Source organism: Cebus imitator, unplaced genomic scaffold, assembly GCF_001604975.1.
Source record: "Cebus imitator isolate Cc_AM_T3 unplaced genomic scaffold, Cebus_imitator-1.0 Scaffold318, whole genome shotgun sequence".
NCBI classification, from domain to species: domain Eukaryota; kingdom Metazoa; phylum Chordata; class Mammalia; order Primates; family Cebidae; genus Cebus; species Cebus imitator.
The window spans coordinates 2427005-2447299 of NW_016107633.1; the positions used below are offsets into that span (position 1 = coordinate 2427005).

Here is a 20295-nt window from a genome sequence, read left to right on the forward strand (position 1 = left end):
TTTTTTTTTTTTTTTTTTCTTTGAGGCAGGGTCTCGATCTATTGTCTAGGCTGAGTGCAGTGTCACGATCTCGGCTCACTGCAACCTCTGCCTCCCGGGTTCAAGAGATTCTCGTGCCTCAGCCCCCCAAGTAGCTGGGACTACAGGCGTGGGCCACCACACCCAGCAAATTGTATTTTTAGTAGATTTCACCATGTTGGCCAGGCTGGTCTCAAACTCCTGACCTCAAGTGATCCACCTGCCTCAGCCTCCCAAAGTGCTGGGATTACAGGTGTGAGCCAGTGTGCCCAGCCAGCAAACTACTTCTTGCAGATAAACTTGACAGGTTATAAAACTGTTTTTTAAGCATTTACCCTTACATAAGAACTCAACTCTGGTGTTAAGTATCAGATCATATGATATTATTACCTTTATTTATTTTTTGAGACAGGGTCTTGCTTGCTCTGTGGCCTAGGCTAGAGTGCAGTGGTGCAATCATAACTCATTGCAGCCTCGACCTCCTGGACTCAACCGATCCTCCTGCCTTAGCCTCCCCTGGCTGGGTGTGTACCACCATACCCAGCTAATTTTTTGATTTTCCTGTAGAGATGGGGTCTCACTTTGTTGCTCAGGCTGGTCTTGAACTCTGGGGCTCAATCATCTGTCTGCCTCAGCCTCCCAAAGTGCTGGGATTACAGGTGTGAGCCACTGTACCAGGCATATTACATTTTTTTTGTTGTTGTTGAGATGGAGTCTCACTCTGTTGCACAGGGTGGAATGCAATGGCGTGATCTTGGCTCGCTGCAACCAACCTCCGCCTCCCAGGAGAATCAAGTGATTCTTCTGCCTCGGCCTCCCGAGTAGCTGGGATTACAGGCACCCATGTCTGGCTAATTTTTGTATTTTTAGTAGAGATGATTTTGACTATGTTGGCCAGGCTGGTCTTGAACTCCTGATCTCAAGTGATCTGCCCACCTAAGCCTCCTAGAGTGTTGGATTACAGACGTGAGCTACTGGGCCCGGTTTTTTTTTTTTTTTAGACAGTCTTCCTCTATTGCCTAGACTGGAGTGCAGTGGCATCATCTTGGTTCACTGCAGTCTCTGCCTCCTGTATTTAAGCAATTCTCATGCTTCAGCCTCCCGAGTAGCTGGGACTACAGGCATGTGCCACCATGCCTGACCAATTTTTTTATTTTTTGTAGGGATGGGTTTTTGCTATGTTGGCCAGGCTGGTCTTGAACTCCTGACCTCAGATGATCTACCCGCCTTGGCCTCCCAAAATGCTAGGATTACAGGAGTGAGCCACTGCTCCTTGCATATTACATATTTTTAACACTAGGACTGAAAAGTTGAGAACAGTGTTGGACAGAGGTCTTTTTTTTTTTTTTTTCTTTTTTTCATGTGACAGCATGGATGAAAGGACAGAGCTCTTTGAATCTCTACTCCTGGACAGAGGGTTCAGTCTTTAATGACCAAGAAGTAAAGCAGATGACTTGGGGCTGGATCACAGCAGGCTCTGTCCGCACAGCAGTGCTTGTTAAGAGCCTGGTGTGTGCACATTCTTGCATGTGACCTGCATGTTTTGATGTGACACTCAGTGGCCTTCCCTTCCCTTGCTGTTCTGCCCTTTTCTGGCCTCTGCTTGGAGTCTTATTACTTCCCCATCCTCCACCTCATCCTCCTTCCCTGCTGTTTTCTTCTTTTTCTTTTTTTGTGACGAAGTCTAGCTCTGTCTGGAGTGCAGTGGCACCATCTCAGCTCACTGCAACCTCCACCTCTTGGGTTCAAGTGATTCCTCTGCCTCAGCCTCCCGAGTAGCTGGGATTATATGTGCCTACCACCATCCCTGGCTTAATTTTTGCATTTTTAGTAGAGCTGGGGTTTCACCACGTTGGCCAGTGTGGTCTCAAACTCCTGACCTCAGGTGATCCACCTGCCTCAGCCTCTCAAAGTGTTCAGATTATAGGTGTTCAAATTACCTGGCCCCTGCTGTTTTCTTCTCTTTCTGGTCCTCACGTCCCAGCTCCGTGGTTAGTTCCTTCATGGAAGCCTGGCTTTGTTGCCTCATCTTGGGGGTGGAGACGTTGGTATTCCTCCAGCATCTTTTCTGAAGCAGAAGGAGTGTCTTTTCCCAGCTTGAGTGTGACCATATTGCATCCTGTTTCTTACATGGCTTTCGTCCAGAGCATCTTTGCTTTTGCAATGTGCTAGGTAGAACCAACTATGTCAGAAACTAGAGTTTTTTTTTTATTCTTGTGACTCTATCCTGGCAAAATTGCATTATCTCATTGTGGTGGAGATTACCTGGGCTCCAGTAATAAGTGAAATTAACAACTTAAATACCTGAATGGTTGCAGAGGCACTCCTGGGGCCCAGGCAGAGATTATATGCAGCCATGTTTATGCTGGTCTCTTCTCCCTAGGAGGACTGACCGGAAGCTCACAGGCCTTTTTCATGCAGAACCCAGGGCGCCTGCAGCCAAGACGGCTCTAGCTGGACCTGGGGAATTAGGTGTTGGGTCTGTGTGGCTGGCTGTCTTGTGGAGTTTTCTATCTGGGGAGATAAAGTGTGACTCTTAGATAGGGCATGGTGGTTCATGGCTATAATCCCAGTGCTGTGAGAGGCCGAGGTGGGAGGATCACTTGAGGCCATGAGTTTGAGACCAGCCTGGGCCACATAGTGAGACCCCATCTCTGCTGGATGAATGAATGAATGAATGAATGGCTCTTGTCTAACCTTGAGTCAGCCAGCTGAATCTCAGTTTCGTCATCTGTGACACGGGCTAGTGATACCTACTTGTCTAGAGTTATTGTGAGCATTAAAACAGGATGAGGGTTGGGTGTGGTGGCTCATGCCTATAATCCCAGCACTTTGTGGGGCTGAGGCAGGAGAATTAGTTGGGCAACATAGTGAGACCCCATCTCTATTGAAAAAAAAAAAAAAAATTAGCCACAGCGGCTCACGCCTGTAATCTCAGCACTTTGGGAGTACGAGACAGGAGGATTGCTTAAGTGACACAGTGAGACCCCATCTCTACTAAGAATAAAAAAATTAAGGGGGGCATGGGTGGTTCATGCCTGTAGTCCCTACTACTTGGGAGGCTGAGGCAGGAGGATCACTTCAGCCCAGGAGCTCAACACTGTAGTGAGCTGTGATTGTACCAGTATACTCCAGTGTGAGTGATAGAGTGGGACCCTGTCTTAAAAAAAAGGATAAGGACCGCACAGTGGCTCATGCTTGTAATCTCAGCCCATTGGAAGGCCAGGACAGGAAGATCACTTGAAGTTAGGAGTTCGAGACCAGCCTGGGCAATATAGTGAGACCTGTTTGTACAAAAACAAAACAAAACAAAAAACTCAGGCTGGGCCAGGTGGCTCATGCCTATAACTGCAGCACTTTAGGAGGCTAAGGTGGGAAGAATGATCGAGGAAGGCGTTTGAGGCTGCAGTGAGCTATGATTGTATCAGTGTACTCCAACCTGGTCAGTAGAGTGAGACCCCCAACTCATAAATATATGAAAGTAAGTAAGTAAAGATGAGGTTGCATAGAAGTTATCACAGTGCCTGGGACAAGGACTCTCCCAAATGGTGGCTGTTTTTTATCGTTAGTCCCAAGGAATCGAATTCATCATGCAGTTATGTATGCATAGTGTTTTCCCAAGGAGGCATTCTGGAACACTTTCATAGTGAGAGAGTGGTTCCTGTTTCATATTTCATTCATCTAATTGTATCAAGGATAAATTTGCTTATATTTTTTTTAATAGTTGCCGATTTTCTCATTTTAATGAAGAAAGAAGGCCCCAGGCTCAAACTTAGCATCTAATGAGTATTTTTTTTTTTTTTTTTTTTGAAAAAGGGTTCGCTCTTGTCATTTTTTTTTTTTTTTTTTTTTGAGACAGAGTTTCGCTCTTGTCATCCAGACTGGAGTGCAATGGCATAATCTCAGCTTGCTGCAACCTCCACCTTCCGGGTTCAAGCGATTCTTCTGCCTCAGCCTCCTGAGTAGCCGAGATTACAAGTATGAGCCGCCATGCCTGGCTAGTTTTTGTATTTTTTTGTAGAGGCAGAGTTTTACCACGTTGGCCAGGCTGGATTTGCCCACCTCAGCTTCCCAAAGTGCTGGGATTATGAGGTTTTAAATAACATTAATTACCTTTATAATTTTCAACTTTAAGATGATCTTCTCTTCATTGGAAGTGATACCCTTTTTCTATTTAATGTAGTAATAAAATTTCTTTTTAAAATAAATTTTAGGCCAAGTGTGGTGGCACATGCCTGTTGAGCCAGGAGTTCAAGACCACCCTGGGCAACACAGTGAGACTTCATTTCTACAAAAGTAAACAAAAATAAAATAAAAGATGAAATACATTTTTATAAAGACAATAAGTTGGTCAGGCATGGTGGCTCACGCCTGTAATCCCAACACTTTGGGAGGCTGAGGCAGGCGGATCACGAGGTCAGGAGTTTGAGACCATCCTGGCTAACACGGTGAAACCCCATCTCTGCTAAAAATACAAAAAGTGGCCGGGTGCAGTGGCTCACTCCTGTCATCCAAGCAATTTGGGAGGCTGAGGTGGGCGGATCACCTGAGGTTGGAAGTTCCAAGACCAGCCTGACCAACATGGAGAAACCCCATCTCTACTAAAAATACAAAATTAGCTGGGCGTGGTGGCCCATGCCTGTAATCCCAGCTACTCGAGAGGCTGAGGCAGGAGAATCGCTTGAACCCAGGGGACAGAGGTTGCAGTGAGCCGACATCGCGCCTCTGTACTTCAGCCTGGGTGACAGAGTGAGACTCTGTCTCAAAAAAAAAAAAAAAAAAAAATCTGATCTCCATTTATATGCCCATTTTTTAGGCACCCTGGCTGAGAGCTCATTGGCACAGAGGAGCAAACCAGGGACAATGAGGAGTGGCTGTAGAATGTTTCATAAAACATGCAAAGCACTGGTTCACATTAGTTAGCAGCATGAAGCAGTTTGCAGACAGCAACATCCTTCAAACAGCTTACTTCCTAAAGTGAGTTGAACATTGACTTGGAATTTGGGTGTTCACAGACGTTTCAGTCATGATTCATGGAAGGGTGCACTCTGGCTTCAGAAGTCCTAGTTCTGATGGAAGTGGTAGGTGTGTTCCATACTGATTCTTATTTTATCTTTATAGCGTGACTGATGTAAGTCCATTTGGCTTTTGCTTTTAGAACCTTACCTATAATAAGCAATCTAATTTTAGCAACCCCATTCACAATACCAGCAAAGTCTATAGAGAATATATAAATAGTCTAATAAAAGTCGTATATGATCCTTATGGAAAAGTTGGAGGACATAGAAGAATGCGTTCATGGAAAGATACACCATGTATGTGGATGACAAAATTCATAATGATAGGGCTGCGTGCAGTGGCTCACACCTGTAATTCCAGCACTTTGGGAGGCCAAGGTGGGAGGATCACTTGAAGCCAGGAGTTGAAGATGCCTGGCGAACATGGTGAAACCCCCTCTCTACCAAAAAATACACACAAAAAATTAGCCGGTGTTGTGGCATGCATTTGTAGTCCCAGCTACTTGGGAGGCTGAGGCATGAGAATTGCTTGAACCTGGGAAACAGAGGTTGCAGTGAGCCAAGACTGTGCCACTGCACCCCAGCCTGCAAGACAGAGTGAGACTCTGTCTCAAAAAAAAAAAAAAAAAAAAAAAATTCAGGCCTGGCATGGTGGCTCACGCCTGTAATCTCAGCACTTTGGGAGGCTGAGGCAGATCACCTGAGGTCAGGAGTTCAAGACCAGCCTGGCCAACATGGTGAAACCTTGTCTCTACATTTTTAGTAGAGACAAAAATTAGCTGGGTGTGGAGGTAGACACCTGTAATCCCAGCTACTTGGGAAGCTGAGGCAGGAGAATTGCTTGAACCCAGAGGCAGAGGTTGCAGTGAGCTGAGATCACACCATTGCACTCCAGTGTGGGTGATGGAGCGAGACTCTGTCTCAAAAAAATATTCATAATTATAAAGATATTCACTCTCCAGTATATTAATTTAGTGGAGGTCCAATAAAAATCCTAATAGGATTTTTCATGTAATTGACAAGCTCATTCTGATTCATTTGATATTGTAAAGGACAAGGAATAACCTTTGGAGAACAAGCAGATGGGAAGCCTTTCTCTGTGAGATAGTAAGCCTTATTATGAAGCTGTAGTCATGTAAAATAAATGTTCATATGTGGTCTCTCCCTGCCCTATCTAGTATAATAGCTGCTAGTGGCTATTAAGGACATGAAATGTGGCTAGTATGAATTGAGAGGTGCTATAAACATAAAATGCATACTGGATTTTAAAGACTTAATAGGAATAAAAAAATGTAAAATGTATCATTAATAATTTTTTTTTTTTGAGACAGAGTCTCACTCTGTCACCCAGGCTGGTGTGCAGTCAGGTGTTCTTAGCTCATTGCAGTCTCTGCCTCCTGGACTTAAGTGATTCTCCTGCCTCAGCCTCCCGAGTGAGCCGAGATCATGGCATTGCACTCCATTTTTGTATTTTTGTAAAGATGGGGTTTTGCCATGTTGCCCAGGCTGGTCTTGAACTTGTGGAGTCAAGTAGTCCACCTGTTTCAGCCTTCCAAGGTGCCGGGATTACAGGCATGAGCCACTATGTCTGGCCATCATTATCATTATTATTTTTGGGGGATGGATTGCTCCATTGCCCAGGCTGGAGTGCAGTGGCACAATCTTGGCTCACTGTAACCTCTGCCTCCTGGGTTCAGGCAATTCTCCTGCCTCAGCCTCCCGAGTAGCTGGGATTACAGGCGCGTACCACCATGCCCAGCTAATTTTTGTATTTTAGTAGAGATGGGGTTTCACCATGTTGGCCAGGCTGGTCTTGAACTCCTGACCTCAGGTGATCTGCCGGCCTTGGCCTTCCAAAGTGCTAGGATTACAGGCATGAGCCACTGCACCCAGCCAATAACTTTTAAATAATGATCAAGTCAGGCTGGGTGCAGCAGCTCACACTTGTAATCCCAGCACTTTGGGAGGCCGAGGCAGGTGGACCACTTACAGTCAGGAGTTCGAGACCAGCCTGGCCAATGTGGTGAAACCCCATCTTTACAGAAATACAAAAAAATTAGCTGGGCGTGGTGGCACACGCCTGTAATGCCAGCTACTCAGGAGGCAGAGGTTGCAGTGAGCCGAGATCATGCCATTGGGTTCCAGCCTGGGGTATAGAGCAAGACTTGATCTCAGAAAGAAAAAAAAAAGATCAAGTTAAGTGCATTGACATATACCTATTGTCCCAGCTACTTGGGAGGCTGAAATGGGAGGATTGCTTGAGGCTGGGAGTTCAGGGCTGCAATGAGCCGAGATCGTGCCTCTGAATAGCCATTGCACTCCAGCCTGGGCAACATAGCAAGACCCCATCTCTAAAAAACAAAATAAACGATTAATGGTCACGTGTTGAAAATATAATATTTTGGATATATTAAGGTCAAATATATTATTAAAATTAATTGCAGCCTGTTTTTTAGGTGCCACTAGAAAATTTAAAATGACATTATATATTTCTATGTAATATATACATAATTGTATTTCTCACATGTGACAGTGAGACCCTTGAAACAGAGTAGAGCCTGGAAACAGGCTAAACATACGTGGGATCTTGGAGCATGACAACGGTAGCACGATCAACCAGAGTGAAAGGGATAGAACATTCAAACAGTGATGACGACACAATTGGCTTACTATGTGGAGAAGTATCACTAGACGCTCGATTGATAGCATGTACAAAAATAAATTCCAAATGGATTGAAGACCTAAAAATAGAAAACTTTAATATTTTTAGAAATCATGAGGATGATTTTTATGGCTTTGAAATTGGAAAGGACATGGTTTCAGGTAGCCTTTGCTGTAAAACAAACCAGCCTGAAATGTACTGACTTCAGATAGCCGCAATTCATTACTTCCCACATTGTGTGAGCTGAGTGGGTAGTTCCTCTGCTGGTCTCACCTGCGCTCCCTCAAGGGGCTGTACAGTATTCTGCTGGTGGGTTGGCTGTGCTCACTGGGCCACCTGGGCCTCACTCGTCAGACTCCGTGGCCTTTCATTGTGTGGGCCTCTTCACAGCACTGGGCTCTTGGGGTACCAAGAGAATGAGTGGAATCTGCAAGGCCTTATATATGTGTGTATGTATGTATATTCATTTACTTTTCTTATTCCTCGAGTGTACTAAGACTTTTTTTTTTTTTTTTTTTTTTTAACCTGGGCTGGAGTGTGGTGGTGTGATCTCAGTTCCCTGCAACCTCTGCCTCCTGGGTTCAAGTGATTCTCCTGCCTCAGCCTCCCGAGTAGCTGGGATTACAGGCGTGTACCACCATGCCCAGCTAATTTTTGTATTTTAGTAGAGGTGGGGTTTCATCATGTTGTCCAGGCTGGTCTCAAACTCCTGACCTCTATTGATCCACCTGCTTTGGCCTCCCAAGGTGTTGGGCTTACAGGTGTGAGCCACTGTGCCCGGCTTTGTTTTTGTTTTTTAAAGAGATGGGGTTTCGGCCAGGCGTGGTGGCTCACACCTGTAAACCTAGCACTTTGGAGGCCAAGACGGGCAGATCATCTGAGGTCAGGAGTTTGAGACCAGCCTGACCAATATGGAGAAACCCTGTCTCTACTAAAAATACATTATTAGCCAGGCGTGGTGGCGCATGCCTGTAATCCTAGCTACTCAGGAGGCTGAGGCAGAATAATCGCTTGAACCCAGGAAGGGGAGGTTGCAGTGAGCCGAGATCATGCCATTGCACTGCAGCCTGGGCAACGAGAGTGACCGGGTCTCACTTTGTTGCCTAGGCTGGAGTGCAGTGTTTCCATGATGGTTCATTGCAGCCCCAAACTCCTGGGTTCAGGCAGTTCTTCCATCTCAGCCTCCCGAGTATTTGGGACTACAGGCATGTGCCAGCATGCCTGGATCATTTTTCTATTTTATTATTTGTAGAGACAAGGTCTTGCTATTTTGCCTAGGCTGGTCTGGAACTCCTGGCCTGAAGTGGTCTTCCTGCCTTGGCCTCCCGAAGTGCTGGAATTACAGGAGTTAGCCACCATGCCGAGCCCCTGTAATACCTCTTAAGGCTGATACAAATCGTACAGCATGTCTTCTGCCTGTTGGTTGAAGCAAGTCACAGGGCTGACTCCGATTCAGGGGCTGGTGAAATGGGGACATGAGTTTATCTTCTTCCTTTGTTTGAGACTGAGTCTCTCTCTCTTGCCCAAGCTGGAGTACTGTGGCAGGATCTTGGGTCACTGCAACCTCTTCCTCCTGGGTTCAAGCGATTCTCCTGCCTCAGCCTCCCGAGTAGCTGGGATTATGTGTGCACGCCACCATATCTAGCTAATTTTTGTATTTTTATAGAGACAGGGTTTCACCATGTTGTCCAGACTGGTCTTGAACTCCTGATCTCAAGTGATCTGCCTGCCTCAGCCTCCCAAAGGTGTGAGCCACTGTGCCCAGCCTACTCTATTTTCTGATGGGGCAATAGTGAAGTCGCTTTGCAGAAAGACCTGCCAGAGGATAGACATGCCAATTACAGATGTCCTAAGGCCCAAAAAGCACTGACCTTAAAGGCAAAGAATGTCAAATCCAATTATTATTGACCCTTGAACAATACGAGTTTGAACTGTGTGGGTCCACTTACATGTGTTTTTTTCAACCAACCTCAGGTTGAAAATAACATATTCACAGGATGCAAATTTGTGTACATGGAGGGCTGACATAGATGTGTGAGTTCCACAGGCCCAGCTGTGGGATTTGAGTATGCATGGACTTGAGTATACAAAGGGGTCCCAGAACCAAATCCCACGAGTACACTGAGGGATGACTGTCCATTTACATCAAAACTTCTGGCCAGGCACAGTGACTCACACCTGTAATCCCAGCGATTTGGGAGGCCGAGGTGGGAGGATTGCATCAGGCCAAGAGTTCAAGTTCAGCATGGGCAACACAGCAAAATCCCATCTCTACAAAAAATAACAAAATAGTTGGGTGTGGTGGCACATGCCTGTAGTCCCAGCTGCTCTGGAGGCAGAGGGTGGGAGGTGGGAGATTACTTGAGCCCAGGAGTTCAAGGTTATGGTGAGCTACGATCATGCCACTGCACTGCAGCTCTAGGTTGGGCGACAGTGTGAAACCTTGTCTCAAAATAAGTCAATAACATGCAAACTTCTATTTCTGAAAACACCCGTTTGACAAAATGAAAAAGCAAGCTACAGACTAGGAGATGGTGTGTATGTATATGTATATGTATATGTGTGTGTGTGTATATGTATATATTTTTTAGACAGCATCTCGCTCTATCACGCAGGGTAGAGTACAATGGTGTGATCATGGCTCATAGTGGCCTCAATCTCCTGGGCCCAAGTGATTCTCCTGCCCCAGCCTCTGAGTAGGTGGGATTATAGACACGCACCACCACACGTAGCTAATTTAAAAAAAATTTTTTGTAAAGATGGGGTCTTGCTATGCTGCCTAGGCTGGTCTTGAACTCTTGACCTCAAGCGATCCTCCTACCTCATCCTCCTGAAATGCTGGGATTACAGGCGTGAGCTACCACACCTAGTCTGGGAGATGATATTTAGAAATTCCTTTAGTATACACATGAGTAAAGAACTATCAATCCTAAGAAGAAGGCCAACAATTTAGTAGGAAAGCTAGCAAAAGACATGATAAAACAGGTTATATAACATAAACAAAGAAATTTAGTCCATTTAATTAATGAACCAGTGAAAATTAAAAACAGTGGGATAAGACTATACTCACAGACTGTCTCAGCCTGTGCAGGCTGCTATAACAAAACACTGTAGACTGGGTGGCCTGAAAATGACAGAAATGTGTTTCTCACAGTACTGGAGGCTGGGAAGTACAAGGTGAAGATCCTGCAGGTTGGGTGTCTGGGGATGGCCTGCTTCATAGTCGGCTCTCTGTTCTCTGTAACCTCACGTGGCCAGGGGAGCGAAGGAGCTTTCCCAGGTCTCTTTCTTTCTCTCTCTCTTTTTTTTTTTTTTTTTTTTTTTTTTTTTTTTTTTTTTTTTTTTTTTTTTTTTTTTTTTTTTTTTTTGAGATGGAGTTTCCCTCTGTCACCCAGGCTGGAGTGCAGTAGCGTGATCTCGGCTCACTGCAACCTCTGCCACCTGGGTTCAAGTGATTCTCCTGCCTCAACCTCCCGAGTAGCTGGAATTACAGGCGAGCACCACCACGCCCAGCCAATTTTTGTATTTTTAGTAGAGATGAGATTTCACCATGTTGACCATGCTGGTCTTGAACTCCTGACCTCAGGTGATCCACTCACCTTGGCCTTAAAGTGCTGGGATTACAGACCTGAGCCACTGTGCCCAGCCACATAAGGGCACTGATCTCATCCATGGAGGGCGCTGACCTTATTCATGAAGGCTCTGCCTTTGTACCTAGTCACCCCCCAAAGGTCCCACCTAGTGGGTTAGAATTTCAATATATGAGTTTTTGGGAGGACATAAACAACTAGATGATAGCACAGACGAACATAATTTTTTTGTTTTTTTTTAACCGCTAGTGAAAAACACAGAGCTTTATTATTCTCAACACCAGCGGCAGCGGCCTCTGTAGGACAGGGGAGTGAGTTCTGTTGACTGACAGGGATAGGTGGCTCCTACTTGCCGGCGATGAGTGGGTTTCACAGGACCACGATGACTGAGTCCCCACGCAGGAACATCTTGGAGATGCAGCGGTCTTTGTTGACTGGCTTGGACTTCGTCTTGCCCTTGCTGCTCTTGGGTACCTCAGTCCACATCTCCTTCACATTCTCCAGCACCATGTTGCAGTGCCTATCGAAGGCCTTCATGCAGCCCAGGAGTTTCTTACTGTTGCGGCAGTTGATGAGCACTTGGGTGTTGTTCTTGACGGGCTGAGTGAGCACAGAGAGTGGACCTGTGTTAAATTCCCCCTACTCTCGCTTCTGCAGCTCCTCCGGGGTCATCTCACTCTTGGGCTTGTTGAAGAGGCTCATGTTGGTCACTAAGCTCTCGGTTCACTCCAGTTTTCTCCGCGTTGCTCGACTAACAGAAATTTTATTATTTTAATTTTTATAGAGATAGTACCTTGCCATATTATCCAGGCCGGTCTCCAAGTCCTGGGCTCAAGCAGTCCGCCTGCCTCAGCCTTCCAAGTAGCTGGGACTACAGGCATATGGCACCTCGCCCAGATAATTGTTTTATTTTTGTAGAGACGGGGGTTTTGCTGTGTTCCCCAAGCTGGTCTTGAACTCCTGGGCTCATGGGAATCCTCCTGCCTCAGGTTTCCAAAGTGCTGAGATGACAGGCCTGAACCACCACACCTGGCTTCTAGTTTATTTCTTAAAAGAAGATCTGAGGCAAACATTGCAAAACGTGATGATTCCTTAATTCTGGTGCTAGGTTTGCATTATTACTCAGTACTTTTCCGTGCGCTAAAATATTTCATTAAAAATACATGAGTATCTTGAGAATGTCATAATTTTGGTCATGTAGGATGTTCTAAAAATAGCCATTTGTACTTTAGCCAGGAGTTTAACAGGATTTTCTGAACATGATTTACACATTAGCCAATAAATAGGCCATCTTGGAATTGTTGGGTTATATTTGAAATTTCCTGGTGGAGTGAGTCCGTGGGAGAAGAAAATTGCATGTCATGAATGCTTTTTTTTTTTTTCGGCGGGGGATGCTCTTTAGAAATTGTCAGATGCAGGCCGGGTGCGATGGCTCATGCCTGTAATGTCAGCACTTTGGGAGGCCGAGGTGGGTAGATCACCTGAGGTCAGGAGTTCAAGACCAGTCTGGCCAACATGGGAAAACCTGACTTTACTAAAAATAAAAAAAAATTAGCGGATGTGGTGGCCACACCTATAATCCCAGCTACTCCCGAGGCTGAGCCAGGAGAATCGCTTGAACCCGTGAGGCGCAGGTTGCAGTGAGTCGAGATCACGCCACTGCACTCCAGCAGTGGTGACAGAGTAAGACTCCGTCTCAAAAAAGAAGAAAATGCCAGATGCAGACTTTGATGTGTTACGTAAACTTGCAAATGGTCATTCACTGCTTTCCCCCACTTGTTGCAGGAGATTTGCTCTGACCCCTCTGAAGTCCATATGGCTCTGTATGATGAAGACCTCCTGAAAAATCCTTTCTATCTGGCTCTGCAAAAGTGGCGTCCTGACTTGTGCAGCAAGGTGGCCCAAATCCATGGCATCGTAAGTGCGCTGAGCCTCGGGGGTTGTCCTGAGGCGTGAATGGTTCCAGACATGTGGTAGACTAAGGCCCAGCTTACTAAGCTTCCAGCAGTGTGCTTGGTCTGTGAGTAAGCAGCAAGGGGCCCCTATAAGCCGTTCCCTCCAGGAAGCCTCCTGGGACTGCAGCCCAGACTGTATTCTTTTCCCTGAACTCCTGGCCCCACCTGTGACTAATTGTGCCCTTTCATGGAGCACCCCCAGTGACACTTGGTCTCACGCTGTGGTGCTCACCTTCGTCTCTCTTGTTTCTCTCTTGCCTATGGGGGCTTCTCCAGGGCCGAAAATCAGTTGCTCCCTGAGTCCTGGTCTGTCTGGGAGGTGGGTGCTCACCCTCATAGAATAACAGACCGAGTAAGTGCATTCATACACTGCTTTGAAAGGTTTTTCCAAAGGGAAAGCACCATAATGAGAGGACTTTTCTGGTAGAGGCCACAACCTCAGAAGCCTCCAGGGGCAGCCGGGTAACAGGAATAAGAGAAGCAGGCAGGAGACACTGTTGCCTGTCGTGGTGGGGGTATCTGCCTAGATGGAGGATGGGCCCCGCATTGTGGGTCTTTCCAGTTCTTGGGTCAGTGAACTTGGCAGGCATCCTATTTAGACAGCACTTGGGGTCACAGTGTCCTGGGTTCGCTTGAGGAGTCTTTTGCCTTCTTTTTGTCTCTTGTTCCCTACTCTCTCTTTTTTGTTGTTGTTGAGACAGAGTCTCGGTCCGTCATCAGGCTGGAGTGCAGTGGCGCAATCTCGGCTCACTGCAACCCCCGCCCCCGGGATTCAAGCAATTCTTCTGCCTCAGCCTTCCAAGTAGCTGGGACTACAGGTGCGTGCCACCATGCCCAGCTAATTTTTGTGCTTTTAGTAGAGACAGTGTTTCACCATGTTGGCCAGGATAGTCTTAACCTCTTGACCTTGTGATCCACCAGCCTCAGCCTCCCAAAATGCTGGGATTACAGGTGTGAGCCACCATGCCCGGCCATCACCTACTCTCTCAAATGGGCATCTGCTTCTCTTATCCTGTGGGGTGACTTTACTCAGGTCTGTGAAGTGGCCGAGGAGTTGAACTGAAGGAGAAGTCAGGTCAGCTGAGTGTGGCTTCAGGTTTTCAGCTGCCTCTCAGGGACACTAGAATTGACTTTCATTTATTTATTTTTTATTTTTAATTTTTTTGGAGACGGAGTTTCGCTCTTGTTACCCAGGCTGGAGTGCAATGGCGCGATCTCGGCTCACTGCAATCTCTGCCTCCTGGGTTCAGGCAATTCTCCTGCCTCAGCCTCCTGAGTAGCTGGGATTACAGGCACATGCCACCATGCCCAGCTAATTTTTTTGTATTTTTAGTAGAGACGGGGTTTCACTATGTTGACCAGGATGGTCTCGATCTCTTGACCTCGTGATCCACCCGCCTCGGCCTCCTAAAGTGCTGGGATTACAGGCGTGAGCCACCGCACCCGGCCGACTTTCATTTATTTTTATTTTTATTTATTAATTGTTTTGAGACAGAGTCTTGCTCTGTGGCCCAGGCTGGAGTACAGGGCGTGATCTCGGCTCACTGCAGCCTCCACCTCCCAGGTTCAAGTGATTCTCCCGCCTCAGCCTCCTGAGTAGCTGGGATTGCAGGTGTATGCCACCACGCCCAGCTGATTTTTCTATTTTTGTAGAGATGGGGTTTTACCCATGTTGACCAGGCTGGTCTTAAACTCCCAACCTCAGGTGATCCACCCACCTCGGCTTCCCAAAGTATTGGGATTACAGGCGTGAGCCTCTATGCTTGGCCCGGAATTGACTTTCATTTTGCCCAGGCCAAGCTCTGCCATCAGAAACTAGGTTTCTTTCTTCCTTTTTTTTTTTTTTGAGACAGAAACTTACTCTGTTGCTCAAGCTGGTGTGCAGTGCCATAATCTTGACTCACTAAAACCTCTGCCTTCCGTGTTCAAGCAGTTTGCCTCAGCCTCCTGAGTAGCTGGAATTACAGGTGCCGGTCACCACACCCAGCTAATTTGTTTGTATTTTTAGTAGACACGGGGTTTCACCATGTTGGCCAGGATGGTCTCAAACTTCTGGCCTCAGGTGATCCACCTGCCTCAGCCTCCAAAGAAAAACTAGGTTTCTTGACATCCTTTCCAGTTTTTATGATTACTTTTGTGATTCGTACTTCTTCACCACAACCTTCTTACTTTAGATTTTAGAAGTCAAAAAGTTCATTATTAAAAAATTAGAGAGTATAGTTCTTTCCAAATAAAAATGTCATAAAATTCACCAGAGACATTCATTGTCATCTATTCATTTCACAACCATTATTAAAGGCTGCTGTATGCAAGATACTTTGCTTGATGTGGGGATTCACCAAGAAATAGGAACATACGTTACTTTTTTTTTTTTTTGAAATAGGTCTTGCTCTGTCCCCCAGGCTGAGCTAGAGTGCAGTGATGTGAACATGGCTTACTGCAGCCTCAAACCTGTAGGCTCAAGCAGTTTTTCTGCCTCAGCCTCCCGAGTAGCTGGGACGACAGCCAATGCTGCCACGCCTTGCTGGTTTTTATTTTTCTGTAGACATAAAAAATGCTTGAAACCCCGTCTCTACTAAAAATACAAAAAATTAGCTGGGCATGGTGGCGTGTGCCTGTAATCCCAGCTACTCAGGAGGCTGAGGCAGGAGAATTGCCTGAACCCAGGAGGCAGAGGTTGCGGTGAGCCGAGATCGCGCCATTGCACTCCAGCCTGGGTAACAAGAGCGAAACTCCGTCTCAAAAAAAAAAAAAAAATGCGGCCAGGTTGGTCTTGAACCCCTGGCCTTGAGTGATCTTCCTGCCTTAGCCTTCCAAAGTGCTGGGATTACAGGCATGAGCCGCCATGCTCGGCCCTAGATCACCATCTTTCTCCTCATGGAGCTTAAATTCGAGTCTGAGAGATGGACATTCACTGGGCGAGTGCATATTAATTACCGTGGTGGTGAGTGTCGCAGCGGAAAAGTACAGGACGCAGAGCAGGCGTGGATTAGGGAAGGCCTGGCTGTAGTGCGGGAATATTTCCTCCCTGTCTTCGTTGTATGATATTTTAAACTGCTGTCTAGACAAGTGCATATTTTCATATATATCTTTATCTGGCTTTTTGGAAGTGTCATGCTGTGCGTAGTTATTTCTGTGGAAGCTCTTTGGGGAAACGCTGTCTTGCTCAGCATGGTGTTACTGAGTCTTGGTGACTGTCGCTTGGGGCTTTTCTTTCTTTCTTTTTTTTTTTTGGAGACAGGGTCTCTATTGCCTAGGCTGGAGTGCAGTGACACAGTCAGGGCTTACTGCTGCCTCTACTTCCCAAGCTTAGGCAATCTTCCCACCTCAACCTCCTGAGTAGCTGGGACAATAGGAACACTCTACCATGCCTGGCTAATTTTTGTAATTTTGTTTTGTTTTGTTTTTGAGATGGAGTCTCACTGTGTCGCCCAGGCTGGAACACAGTGGCTCTGTCTCAGCTTGCTGCAACCTCTGCCTCCCGGGTTCAAGCAATTCTCCTGCCTCAGCCTACTTGGTCCTGCCTCAGATGCCCACCACCATGCCTGGCTAATGTTTGTATTTTTAGTAGAGACATTGTTTCACCATGTTGACCAGGCTTGTCTTGAACTCTTAACCTCAAGTGATCCACCTGCCTCGGCCTCCCAGAGTGCCGGGATTACAGGCATGAGCCACTGTGCCTGGCCTAGCACAGGAGTTTTGACCTGCTCCATTTCCAGCCTGGTGGTGGTCCCCTACTCTTGGGAGGTCACCAAATTAATGCCAAACTTAGTGTGGAAATGCAATCAGCATAGCTCACGACATCCTAGAGCTCCTGGGCACCAACGATCCTCCCGCCTCAGCCTCCTGAGTAGCTGGGATTACAGGCGTGCACCAGCATGCCTGGCAACCTCACTGATTCAAGTTCACCAAACAAGGCCGAGGCAGACCAGAGGCTTACTGCTGCCCTATGTGGACTCAAGCAGTTCCTTGTAGATGCCTTGGATCTCAGGAGGAGCTGGAGTGAGGGTCTGGGGTTCTGTGGGGAACCCAGGATGGCAGAGCCTGAGAAGAGTCTCTATCCTCCGGTGTCCCCAAAAGGAAGGCGACAAGGGAGAAAAGTTCATTTAAAATCCCCCTTTTGCTAAAGTGGGCTTGAGTGGGATCCCATGACTTGTAACCGAAAAGCACTTCATTGGCCAGGCGCTGTGGCTCACACCTGTAATTCCAGCATTCAGGGAGGCCAAGGCAGGTGGATCATTTGAGGTCAGGAGTTCAAGACCAGCTTGGCCAACATGGTGAAACCCCATCTCTACTAAAAATATAAAAATCAGCCAGGTGTGGTGGTGCATGCCCGTAATCCTGGCTGCTCCGGTGGCTGAGGCATGAGAATCAGCTGAACTCTGGAGGTGGAGGTTGCAGTGAGCCAAGATTGCACCACTGCACTCCAGCCTGGGTGACAGAGCAAGACTCTCTGTCCCAGAAAAACAAACAAAAACAAAACAAAACAAAAACTCCTGATCAGTAGTGGGATTGTACCTCTGAATAGCCCCTGCACTCCATCCTGGGCAACATAGTGAGACCTCAGCTTTAAAAAAAGAAAATTCTTAAAGAATCAGAGAGGCCAGCTTCTCAGCAGAAATCAGCAGAGTGCGGGAGCTGGTGTCACTGTCACACTGGTCAGGTTTGCTGGCCCACACCGGCCCCCTCTCATCCGTGTGATGAGGGACGTGGGCCCACCTCTGTCCAATCTGTAGTCATGCTCAGGTTTATGGATTGAAAGAAAAAGTCAGATATCCCGATGGTCTCCAGGAAAATGCCATCCTCTCTGTCACCTCTGAGGAATCCCTGTGGCTTTAGCAGTTGAATGCCAAATATCTTTCCATGAATTTTGGGCATTGTACCAACTTTGTTTCATTTTTAGTATTTTGATAGAGACAGATAGAGATGGGGGTCTCGCTATGTTGCGAGGCTGGTTGTGACCTTGCACCAAGTTTGACTGTCCTTGAGTCTGCCCTGGGGATCAGAGTCCTTTATTAGACTCCAAAAAATGTGAAATCACCACTTACAAACATGAGTGTCCCACAGAGTGAACTGCACCACACTTCTGTGTCCAGCCTGCTGGACCACCTCATCTCTGTGTGGCCCTGCAGCAGTGTGTGTGGGGCCGCCGAGGGCGTGGCTTGACTGCTTCTCCTTCCCCCGCCCCACCCTTGTCCCTACCCTGGCCCCCACCCCCACCCAGCCACGTCTTCCGGTGCCTTCCTGCCAGGTGCTCCTTTTGTGGGGATGACCCTGTATTCAGGCAGGTGTCTTCTTCCTGCCCTCCTCTCCTCTCTGAGCCTTGGTGACTGTCACTTGGGGCTTTTCTTTCTTTCTTTTTTTTTTGGAGACAGGGTCTCTATTGCCTAGGCTGGAGTGCAGTGACACAGTCAGGGCTTACTGCCCAAATTTCTAATTTCAGTCTCAGAGGCCGGTGACACCCCCACTGCTTCTAAGAGTCACCGCTGTGCTTACAACCATCCGGCTAATTATGTACCTGCGGTGTCCTCAGAGCAGGCTGGGCAGGTCTGCATCCCTGGGCCTCTAGTGCAGGGTTGAAAGTCCTCCAGGCTTTCCAGGTGCAGCAGGGGACCTGCCCATTTGCCTGCAGGAAAAACAACAATTTCAAAGGAGTAATATTAAGCTTGGTCCTTTTATTGAGATGTCTGATTTAATGGGGTAGGTAGGCTCTGGGGGTTTAGTTTGGGAGCCAAGGGCATGTTTTCTAAGCCTCAGGAACTGACTTTCATCCAGGCTAAGGTTGCTGAGACCCCTGCTCCAATTCTCAGGAATTATTTAGTATAAATGATTCCAACAAGCTGTGGCCATCCACTGCACACCAGGCACTATGCTGGGTTTTGGGGTTACTCGATCAGTGGGGAACTTGGCACGCCTTCAGGGAATTCCAGAAACAGGCCACTTGCAGGCCAGAGGAATAAGTGTCAGGATGGAAGGCAGCGTGGGCAGCTGTGGAGTACCTAATCCAACCTGGGGAGGAGGCAGGAGGGCGCCCTGGAGTAGGTGCCATGCATGCAGATTCTTGCTTTTTATTTGACTTTTTTTCTTTCCTTCCACTCTTTCTTTTGAAATGGGGTCTTATTTATCACCCGGGCTGGAGTGCAGTGGTGTGATCTTGGCTCACTGCAAACTCTGCCTCCTGGGCTCAAGTGATTCTCCTGCCTTAGCCTCCTAGGTAGCTGGGACTACAGGCATACAACACCATGACTGGCTAATTTTTGTATTTCTTGTAGAGATGGGGTTTTGCCATGTCACCCAGGCTGGTCTTGAACTCCTGGACTCAAGTGACTCCTCCCAAAGTGCTGGAATTATAGGCGTGAGCCACTGCACCTGGCTCCTTTTATTTTTCCCCATAAAATGCAGCTTTTTGTGCATTTAGAGTGATTGCGCCACTGCACTCCAGCCTAGGTGACAGAGTGAGACCCCGTCTCAAAAAAGAAATACAGAAATAATAATAATTAGTAGCGCGGCTGACCATGGTCTAAGATGTAAATGTATCATGTTCAAGAAACTGTGGGGTAAATCACTCTGTAATCTAAGTATATAGCATGTAAGAATGCACTCTTTGGTGGGGCACGGGGCACGGGGGCTCATGCCTGTAATCCCAGCGCTTTGGAAGGCTGAGGCAGGTAGATTGCTGGAATCCAGGAGTTCACAACCAGCCTGGGTAACATGATAAAACCCTATCTGGTACTAAAGACACAAAAAACAAAAACAGAAATGAAACAAAAAAATTCACCGGGTATGGTAGCACACGCCTACAGTCCCAGCTACTTAGGAGGCTGAGGTGGGAGGATCACCTGGCCCTGGGAGGCAGAGGTTGTAGTGAGCCGAAATCGTGCCACTGCACTCCTGGGTGAGAGAACGAGACCCTGTCTCCAAAAAAACAAACAAAAACAACAACAACAAAGAAAAGATTAGAAGGAAACCATCATCCATGTATCCATTTGTTCTTTTTTTTTTTTTTTGAGACAGAAACTTACTCTGTTGCTCAAGCTGGTGTGCAGTGCCAT

The 20295-nt window shown here is 47.0% G+C and overlaps 1 protein-coding gene and 1 pseudogene across 6 annotated transcripts in view; one reads left to right on the forward strand and one right to left on the reverse strand.

The window, feature by feature from the left end:
* ANKRD27 (ankyrin repeat domain 27) overlaps positions 1-20295 on the forward strand; it is a 72597-nt gene that overhangs the window by 3888 nt on the left and 48414 nt on the right. For all 6 annotated transcript variants that reach the window (XM_017504260.2, XM_017504261.2, XM_017504263.2 and 3 more), the window contains exon 2: positions 13074-13205. In XM_017504260.2, the coding sequence (XP_017359749.1) occupies positions 13104-13205 (102 nt within the window). In that variant the 5' untranslated portion in view covers positions 13074-13103. The remainder of the gene's footprint in view (positions 1-13073; positions 13206-20295) is intronic.
* The window catches only part of LOC108286420, a 15979-nt pseudogene continuing 7217 nt past the window's right edge, over positions 11534-20295 (reverse strand).